The 10,371-nt window shown below is 38.2% G+C and overlaps 1 protein-coding gene across 2 annotated transcripts; it reads left to right on the top strand.

Annotated features, from left to right (window-relative positions):
- Positions 1 to 580: 580 nt before the first annotated feature.
- On the top strand, positions 581 to 1,986 carry LOC142522863 (nuclear transcription factor Y subunit B-3-like). Of its 2 annotated transcripts, none has more exons than XM_075626438.1 (2): positions 581 to 713; positions 844 to 1,986. In XM_075626438.1, the coding sequence occupies exon 2, from the start codon at positions 1,158 to 1,160 to the stop codon at positions 1,728 to 1,730; it is 573 nt and encodes a 190-aa protein (XP_075482553.1). In that variant the 5' UTR covers positions 581 to 713; positions 844 to 1,157; the 3' UTR covers positions 1,731 to 1,986. The 2 variants fall into 2 exon arrangements, with proteins under 2 accessions (XP_075482553.1, XP_075482554.1); XM_075626439.1 differs by having other exon boundaries at positions 626 to 691.
- The last annotated feature ends 8,385 nt before the right edge of the window (positions 1,987 to 10,371 follow it).

Genomic DNA, 10,371 nt, shown 5'->3' with positions numbered 1-10,371 from the left:
TCCATTGACATTCTCAATCAAAATCAATATAAGGAAATAATAAGAATAATAAATTCTTAAAAAAAAATGTCATGTCAATTAATCCATTCAATTCAAAATAATTATATAAATGTCAGTTACATCAATTTTAGTACCTTACCTTTATATGTTGGTGAAATGTTTTTTTTTATATATATATATAATTCCAATACTACAATTTAACCACTCAACTTCATATCTCATATTAAATTTTTCATAGGTATATTTTATCATCATTTCATTTTAAAAATTGATAAATTTCATTTTAATATTTAAAAAAACTATTATATTCTCATTTTTGTCATTCACACGTGATATGAATTTTTTTTGTAATATCACATGCTGAAAATTAAAATAAAGTTAATTAATTTTTATATAATAAATTATAGGGTTTGGAAAGAGGTAATTTATAGAGGGCCATTTACGGTGGACCACGTGCCAGATGCCAAACCGACGGATAGGATCCTTCCACTGAGAAACAATCGTATGGTTAATAAACTTTTCCAGAGATCAGCTTGGAACGGTCCAGAAGCGTCCACGTGTACCTTTTGATAGCGTTATTATATCGAATGATCCAACGGACCGCACATTCTCCTCGCCTCTCCCTCTCCCTCCTCTCCCTCTCCGGTCGCTGTACCATATCTCCGCCGCCGGAATACACGTTCGCCGCCGAGTACGATTATGTTTTCTTCTCTGTAAAAGTTATCTTCTTCTGGATTTTCTAATTTATTGTTCTTTTTTCTTTACGATCTTTAAATTTGTTAATCTACTTGTCAAAACCTTGATTTTGCTGATGATTTTCGGATTTTATTGCGAGGTTTGAAGTTTCGTGCTATCGATAATTTGAGTTTTGCTTCTCTTTTCTCGATAATTTGAGTTTCGCTTCTCTTTTCCCCGAAATTTCATTCTCCTGCAGCTCAGTGGGAAACCAGAGTAGCTTCACGTTTTTCATCCGATTTTTTCTTTGTTTTTTTCCTCGAATTTCTTTTCATATTCTCTGGTTCCGGCTCAAAATTGTAGTCCAACTTTTTACTTTGAATTTCCGTTGAAAACTTCCATATCCACTTCTCCTTCTCTAATCTCCGAGTATCTCTCCCTGATAATACTCAAATCTTGGGTTTATTTTTTCACTGGAAAAAATGGCAGATTCAGACAATGAATCGGGGGGGCACAAGGATCACAGCGAAATCTCCCAAAAAGAGCTGGACAGGTTCCTCCCGATCGCAAACGTCAGCAGAATCATGAAAAAAGCCTTGCCCGCGAATGCCAAAATATCCAAAGACGCGAAAGAAACAGTGCAAGAATGCGTCTCTGAATTCATCAGCTTCATCACTGGTGAGGCGTCCGACAAGTGTCAGCGAGAGAAGAGAAAGACGATCAACGGCGACGATTTGCTGTGGGCGATGACCACTCTAGGATTCGAGGATTACGTCGAGCCACTTAAGATTTACTTGCAGAGGTTCAGGGATACAGAAGGGGAGAAAAGCGCCATGGCCGGAAGAGGGGAGAAGGAGGGCAGCGGCGGAAATGGTGGTGCAGTGAATATAGGGAATAGTACCGGCGGATATGAAGGAATGTATGGTATGAATATAATGGGCCACCAAGGAGGACCCGTCTACGGGTATGGGCAGATGGCTGGTGGATCCGGGAAGGTCGGATCGGGCTATCATATTGGAGCCAGGTCGGGTGGCTCCGGCGGGCGAGCAAGGTAGCTTGACTCCTGTTACCTATTTGATTGGTGGTGGTAGTCCTTGGTCATGGGTAATTAATATATATTTCATAGGCAATAAATATTATGTATATCAGTCAGTATATGTGTCGTTTGGTACGGTAAAATGACTTTAGTTTGTTACGATTTTTTTTTCCCTGTTTCCAAATGTGATTATTAATGGTTTTCAAAGTTTTGGTTGATTGTTTGTAACTGTGATACTGGTTAAGCTGTGTTTATACAAAAACTTCCGTGAGTCAGATATTTTATTTAGATTTTCAATGAAAAAATATTTTATATATAAAAAATATTATTTTTTATTATAAATATAGATAAGACGTTTATTTTTCTGAAATGTAAGATGATAATATTGATATTTGTATTATAAAATAAGGATGACAAAAACTTATATGAGACGGTCTCACGAATCGTATTTTGTGAGATGAATCTCTTTTTTGGGCCATCCATGAAAAAGTATTATTTTTTATGCTAAGAGTATTTTTTTTATTATGAATAAATATATGATAGACCCGTTTCACAGATAAAGATTCGTGAGACCGTCTCACAAGAGAACTATTCAATAAAGATAATATGATAATTATGAAATTATGACAGGGTTCACCTCCCCTGATTGGGTTGTCATATCTCAGTTCAAGTTTCAATTTTGTATGTCTTGATGGAGTAGGTGATGTAAACAATAAACCAATAAGTAGGTATTCGATTCTTTACTTAATTAATGTGATTGACATGTTATTGTTCATTGAGTGCTTAGTTCTATAATATTTGTGATGTGTTTGTTCTCCTGTATTAAGAGAGTGTGTGTTCTCTTTGGAAACACAGTGAGTGAGTCGTACACCACAAAATATTATAGTGGAATTCTTTTCATCTTGCCCGTGGTTTTCTACCCTAATAATTTTTAGAGGTTTTCCACGTAAATCTCGGTGTCCAGTTTATTCTTTATTTTCGAGTTTTATTATCTCAAATTACGTACGTGAGACCAACAGTTAAGTGCTGGTCATTTTGTTTAATAATTAACGATGGAGATGCCATCATTAGTGATGGAAAGTCCGTCGTTAACTGTAATGATGGACATCATGTCCCATCATCACAATTTTACAACGAGCAAGATGATACACTTAACGAAAATTCCATCGTTAATAGCTGTCATTTTTTGTAGTAATAAAAAAAAGTAAAGTGCATATGAAAAGGAAATTTCCTATGAACACTCTCAGTCATCAGATACCTAATAACACAACGTGTGAACGACAAGACAAAATTATTGACTCCAAAGGTTTAGAGAGACCTTCAACCATGATGCAAACAATGATAAAGTTCCGAAAAAGCCAATGCCTCATTCGAGAAGCAAACGAATAAATTAACATGCAAGTAAATCGTCCTCAACTATCTTCCTCATTGACCCCCATGACCTCAAGCAAAGAGGAATCCAGAGACAAACCTTATTGAAGTCGACCCCAGTAAGGATCTCGCAAATCGCGTATCTGATATCGTCATCTTTGATATTGGATTTCTCCTCAGCAGGCTTATCCACTTTCACCTTCAGAACCTTCTTGCCTGCATTAGTACAGAACAAAATATTGATACCCAAAGATTCTCAAGGGTCGCATATTGGTTGGAAAGTGGGGCACTTACATAACAAGTTCAACTACAACCAAATGGTCATATTTGAGTTTTTTAATCTCAGTAGACAATTGATTGAAGATGGAAAAACTACAATTCTCACCGATGCTCTCCTGTGACGCAGATTTCTTTGGACTTGATAACTTCTTGTCTGATTCATCTTTCTTCTTCCCTGAAGACTTCTTTGCACTCTTGTGGTTATAGGTATTAGAGTGACTTCGAGGAGATTTTGCCATTGTTTTTCTAGATGGAGAGCAGTCCTTCTTTGAGATAGTTACTTCCTGGTTTTTAGCATTTTGAGCAGATCTTTTTTGCACAGATGACTTAGCCCGTGTTGGCTTCTTCTTTCCCTTGTCTTTATCAGATCCCTTTTCCAAGTCACTTTCTTTCTTCTCAGTTTCAGTTTGTTCAGACGTCTTAACATCTGATCTTTCGGCAACACTATCAATACCTTCCTCCTCAGGTGCTTCCTCTGTAGGTTTTGAGAATATAATTCACATCACTTTATTGAAGAAATAGCCGCAGCTTATATAGTACAGAAGGGAGAAAAAAACTGAAACAGAAACCTAGCATAAAACTAGGATCTGCCCAACAACCAGCTAGATAAGCTAACAACCAACTAGATAAGTTAACAACTGATGACTCACTTAATAATAAATGAATAAATAATGGAGAAAAAAACCTAATAATTCTAACACCCCCCTCAAGTTGGTGCATAAATGTCAAACATGCCCAACTTGCTTACAAGACCCTCGAACACAGGTTTGAACAAACCCTTTGTGAAGATATCAGCCACCTGTTCTGAGGAAGGAACAAATGGTGTGCAGATCAGACCTTGATCCAATTTCTCCTTTATGAAGTGCCTATCTACTTCAATATGTTTGGTTCGATCATGCTGAACTGGATTGTGAGCTATACTAATCGCCGCCTTATTGTCACAATATAATCTGATCGGTAATGTAACCTCGAGCTTCAAATCTTTCATAACACGTTGAGCCCACAAAACTTCAGTTATCCCATTAGCCATTGCCCTAAACTCAGCCTCTGCACTACTACGAGCTACCACACTCTGCTTTTTACATCTCCACGTGACTAGATTTCCCCATAGAAATGTGCAGTAACCCGATGTAGACTTCCTATCTGTCACAGAACCGGCCCAATCAGCATCGGTATATACCTCAACATTCCTGCCACTCTTCTTGAAACAAAGTCCTTTGCCCGGACATCCTTTCAGGTACCTTAAGATCCTATTTGCTGCTTCAAGATGATCTCTAGACGGCGCATGCATAAATTGACTAACAAGGCTAACCGCAAAAGCTATGTCGGGTCGAGTATGAGAGAGGTAAATCAGTTTGCCGACTAGCCTCTGATACTGATGCACATTGGCCGGAGATTTGCAGCTCATCTCGCCAAGTTTCTTGTTTGCATCAATAGGAGTATCTACTGGTTTACACCCACTCATACCAGTTTCCTCCAGGAGATCGAGTATATACTTGCGCTGAGAAACAACAAGTCCCTTCTCGGACCGAGCGAATTCCATGGCCAGAAAGTACTTTAGTCCTCCTAGGTCTTTGATCTCGAATTCTTTGGATAGTCTAGTTTTTAGTGAACTTATTTCCTCTCTGTCATCACCTGTGAGAATAATATCATCCACATAGACAATTAAAATTGAGACTCTTGAACCTGAGAACTTCATGAACATAGTATGATCGGATTGAGCTTGTAGGTATCCTTGATCCAGAACGAAACTTGTGAATCTGCCAAACCATGCCCTTGGGGACTGTTTAAGTCCATATAGGGCCTTTTGTAGCTTGCATATCTTGGTCCCGAAGTTAGTTTCAAAGCCGGGAGGGGGATCCATGAACACTTCCTCGTTTAGGTTGCCATTTAGTAAGACATTCTTTACATCAAGCTGCTGTAAAGGCCAGTCCAGATTGACTGCAATTGACAACAAGATCTGAAATGTATTCATCATAGCGACCGGAGCAAATGTCTCTGAGTAATCAATACCGTAGGTCTGAGTGAACCCCTTTGCAACCAGCTGTGCCTTGTACCTCTCAAGGCTTCCCTCGGCATTGAACTTGGGTGTAAAAACCCACTTGCATCCCACGGTTGTTTTTCCTTTAGGCAGATTCTCCATTGCCCACGTCTGATTCTTCTCAAGGGCACCAATCTCCTCATAAACAACTTTCTTCCACTCAGGACTTTCTAGGGCTTCTTGTATATTTTTTGGTATGTGTACAGAGGAAACATTTCCTGAAAAGGTTGAGAATTTTGGGGACAATCTATTGTAGGTAACAAAGTTAGATACAGGGTATTTAGCACAAGACCTTTTTTCTTTTCTAAGGGCAATCGGGAGATCAAGGGGGTTTGAGACCTTACCTTCAGGAGATGGCTCTTGGTCAGACGCTTGAGAATGAAGAGGTACGTTGTCTCTAACTTCTTGATTTGGAAATCTTCTCCGGTAGACTTGCTCGTAGAATTCTCCTTTTTGATTATTGATTTTACTAATTGGAGAACTTTGAGAATTATTTTGACCATTAGGTCCAATTTCATTATTATGCGGTTTATTATTGTTCTCCACACTTGTGTGGTCAATGTATCCCATGTTTTTAGGAGTCGATGGAGAAATATTCAATTCCTTATATAATTCGGAATTTTCATCCAGATTTATAGGGTTTTGTTCTAGAGTGTTGGTTGTCCCTTTATTATGTTCAGAAGAGGAGTCATTACTTAGGATATTTTTATCATTTTGGTTTGAAATAGTAAAAGGAAATATTTCCGAATCTTCAACACCTCTGAACTCCCCCTGAAGATGAGGCCCAAAATATGATCTGTCTTCAAAGAACGTTACATCGAAAGAAATATACAGTTTTTTTGACATTGGATCAAAACACTTGTAACCTTTTTGAGTAGAGCCATACCCTACAAACACACATTTTTTTGCCTTAGGATCTAACTTACTCATGTTTCTATCCAAATTTCTCACAAAAACAGTACAACCAAACATGCGCAAGGTGGGGGAATTTGAAAACAATTTAGAGTTTGGAAAGTGTTCGTTAAGTTTATCAAGAGGAGTCTGAAAATTTAACACCTTAGAAGGCACCCTATTCATCAAATATACTGCAGTCAAGATTGCTTCTCCCCACAAGTATTCAGGAACCTTATTGGTGAATAGGAGTGCACGAGTTATTTCCAAAATGTGCCTATTTTTTCTCTCAGCGACACCATTCTGTTGTGGACTATCAGTGCATGAACTTTGTTGAACAATACCCTTCTCTTTAAAAAATTGACCTAAAGTTTCCTTAAAATACTCTCCTCCATTGTCATTTCTTAGCATTTGCACATTTGTCTGGAACTGAGTATAATCATATGGTTGAAGTTTTTAAAAACAGTCTCCACTTCTGATTTTTCTTTCAATAAAAACACCCAACATGCACGAGTATGATCATCTATGAACGTTACAAACCATCTTTTACCAAAACAGCTAGTGACACGAGAGGGACCCCAAACATCACTATGGAGATTAGTGAGAAGGGTCTGCTCGGTTGATAGTGTATTGGAGGATAAAAAGATCTATGATGTTTTGCCAAGGCATAAATTTCACATTTAAATATAGAAGGATTTTTATTCAAAAATAACTTGGGAAACAAATGTTGCATATAATGGAAACTAGGATGTCCTAAACGGAAATGCCATAAATAAATCTCATTATTCGGATCAATAAACGTAGTTTTCAAACCGGAAAAAGCCTGAGCAAGTTTACAAGAGTCGGTTTCCCCATCAAGAATATAGAGACCACCGCATTCTCTAGCATTGCCAATCATCTTCCCCGAAGCCACATCCTGAAAGTCACAATGAGAATCATTAAATTTAGCTTGGCATTGAAGGTCACGGGTTAGTTTACTTATTGAGATAAGGCTACATGACAATTTAGGGACGTGAAGAACATTTAGCAGGGTTATGGTGGATGACAGTTTAATGTCTCCCATTCCTGCAATAGGAGTGAAGGAGCCATCTGCAATCCTAACTTTCCTATTCCCTGCACATGGTTTATAGGTAGAAAAAAATGTAGAGGACCCGATCATATGGTCAGTTGCACCTGAATCTATGATCCAGGTACAATCAGGCTGTGAACACAAGAGAGACATACCAGGGACTTTACCCTTTTGAGCAAGGGTACAATTTGAAGGTGTTGGGTTTGCTGGTTGAAGTAACCTGAGAAGCTGATCTATCTGGTCCTTAGTGAACGAGAAACTGTCCAGAGTTGGTTGCTATCCCTTGTGTCGGTTCAGAAGTAGTTTGCAGGGCTCTCTCAGGATGTTTCTTCCAGTCAGCGGGCTTTCCATGAAGCTTCCAACACGTCTCACGAGTATGCCATGCCTTTTTTCAATGATCACACCATGGTTTCTTCTTTTTGTCGAGGTTGTATCCTGGATCATTACCGCGGGACACAAGGGCAGATGTATCATTCGCAGATCCTCCATTAGTCTCATGTATCACCTGGTTATTCATAACCTTTTTTCTGCTTTCTTCTTGGCGAATTTCAGAGAAGACTTATCTGATTGATGGAAGAGGTCTTCGGCCAAGTATTCTCCCCTTGACTTCATCCAAGTCTTGACTCATTCCAGCCAAAAATAAATAGACACGATCATTCTCTTCCCTCTTCTTCTGCCTCGCAAAGTCCTCCTTGCTCTCCCACACATCATCATAATGTTGGTCTAGTTCCTGCCATAGGGCCACCATCTCGTTGCAGTAGATTGTAACTTCCCTATCATTTTGCTTCAAGTTCCAGAGTTTTGTTTTCAACTCAAAGATCTGGGAAGAATTCTCAGAATCTGAATAGGTCTCTCAGACAGAATCCCACACCTCTTTCGCGGTCTTCATAAACATGTGGGGTTTGGCAATGGAGAGTTCCATTGAATTGAGAAGCCATGCCATGACAAGAGAGTTCTCCGACCTCCATGTCTTGAAGGTTGGCTCTGTCTCTGCAGGCCTGGCTAGTTTCTCCAGTAAGATATCCCAGTTTTCCTCGTCCATCAACTGCCAATTTCACTGATTGAGACCACTCCAGAAAATTATGACCATTTAACCGATGGGACAGTAATTTGAATCGAGTTAGACGTCATGTCGTGTATAGAGGTAGGAGCGGTATTTCCTGAGGTTACCTCTGACTCAGATGTTAATCCGAATGTGCCAAAGGCTACACCTCTATTGTCGGCGTTTGCTGCCATGAAAGAGAAAGAGACGCCGCTCTGATACCATGTAGGTTTTGAGAATATAATTCACATCACTTTATTGAAGAAATAGCCGCAACTTATATAGTACAGAAGGGAGAAAAAAACTGAAACAGAAACCTAGCATAATACTGGGATCTGCCCAACAACCAGCTAGATAAGCTAGCAACCAACTAGATAAGTTAACAACTGATGAGTCACTTAATAATAAATGAATAAATAATGGAGAAAAAAAACCTATAATTCTAACATCCTCCTCCTCTTCTGATTCAGGGTGGGAGCTTTTTGCCTCTCTTTCCTTTTTAGATGCCCGCTCAATTTTCTTTTGACTCCGAGAATGTTAGACAGATTTACACAGTATTTCAAGTTTAAAGTTTTGCACATCAACTTCTACAATGCTCATTACTTTAATTTCTTTTGAAAGTGGCATTTGTATGTTTCACACATCAACTTCTATAAGTCAAAGCATTATTTAGCCCTCTCATCATGTGTCTAAAACCCCAAATTCATACTTGAATAAAAAACAGCGTATCAAGAACTTATGAACCGTTGAATCATTAATCCTCACAACCGTTTATTTAAGAAACAAAACCTTGCACAAGAACTACAATGACAACAGAAAGGTACCTTAGCTGAGCCTTTTGCTGGTGTAACTATATCAGAGGCTGATTTTCTGGTCCTTTTTCTCTTTTTTCCTTTACTTGACCGGTCAATCATAGGGATATTCATGTAAATAAGATAGAACAAATCAACCAACTATGTTGCAGCAAGATTTTCTAAACTTGTAACTTAAGTACAGAACCTGCTCTTTTTCAGCAAGCAATCCAGTAGAGGTTGCATAAGGGGCCTCCAAAAATTTGATTAAATTTGAAATTATATCCTCCTGAAATTAAAAAATCTAAGAGCTTATGGGCAAGCAAAAAAGGAACAATGCTACAGCACATTTGATACTCGTACTTAGCAGAGTGTTAAGCTGAGCATAATCATAAGTAAAGCACGAGGCTTATTTATAATTCCAAACAAAACAATAAATAAAAATGTGCACTAAGAGTAATTTTTTTCAGTTAAAGGCATGGACAATAGCATCCATATGCAATTATGAGCCATTAATCCTAACAAGATTGTGGGGATAGATCAACAAACCTTTTTTGCATTCAAAATTGGTAAATATAGGACATCACATAACTCCAACAGTTTCTCTTTGACAAACTTTTCAAGTTTTTCTCTTAATTTTGTCAGTTGCTTTTCCTGAGACAATGTTGAATTTGGATAGGTGAAAGTTTATCATGTCTAAGGAACTCAATGGAAACATCATATTGAGTTTTGTATATTACCTCATTACCATGCCAAACAAATCCAGAGAATCTTGATATGTTGTTCTTGACTTGAGCAGTCTATAGATGTCAGACGAGTATAAACACAACAGAAATCCGATGTTATCAACAAAATCAATCTACTTCGGCCAACACAACATGCCAACATTTTTATCCACAAGATAACGTATGTAGTACACCTTCTATTGCTTTCACCAAAATAATTTAGTACAAATCGCACAATTTGGCAAAAGATAAGGCCCTCAATGAATTGCTGATGACAACAATTTAACAGATATGCTGCCAAGACGTATAGAATAAACCAAAGCTTCTAGATGAAACAAATTGCATTCTAGCATCAAAGTACAAGAGGTCAACAGTTTAGTAACGCAATGCATGACGGAAAGTAAAGGTCAGCAACATGATTACATGCTGTAGTTTTCAAAAACATTATTAT

This window comes from Primulina tabacum, chromosome 13, assembly GCF_025594145.1.
Source record: "Primulina tabacum isolate GXHZ01 chromosome 13, ASM2559414v2, whole genome shotgun sequence".
In the NCBI taxonomy this organism is placed as follows: Eukaryota; Viridiplantae; Streptophyta; class Magnoliopsida; order Lamiales; family Gesneriaceae; genus Primulina; species Primulina tabacum.
Note: the sequence above shows the minus strand (reverse complement) of the source record. Positions and strands in the feature narration are given on the sequence as shown.

Bases quoted from the DNA above. Each gene is read 5' to 3' on its own strand.
- LOC142522863 (XM_075626438.1), top strand. From the start codon at position 1,158: ATGGCAGATTCAGACAATGAATCGGGGGGGCACAAGGATCACAGCGAA.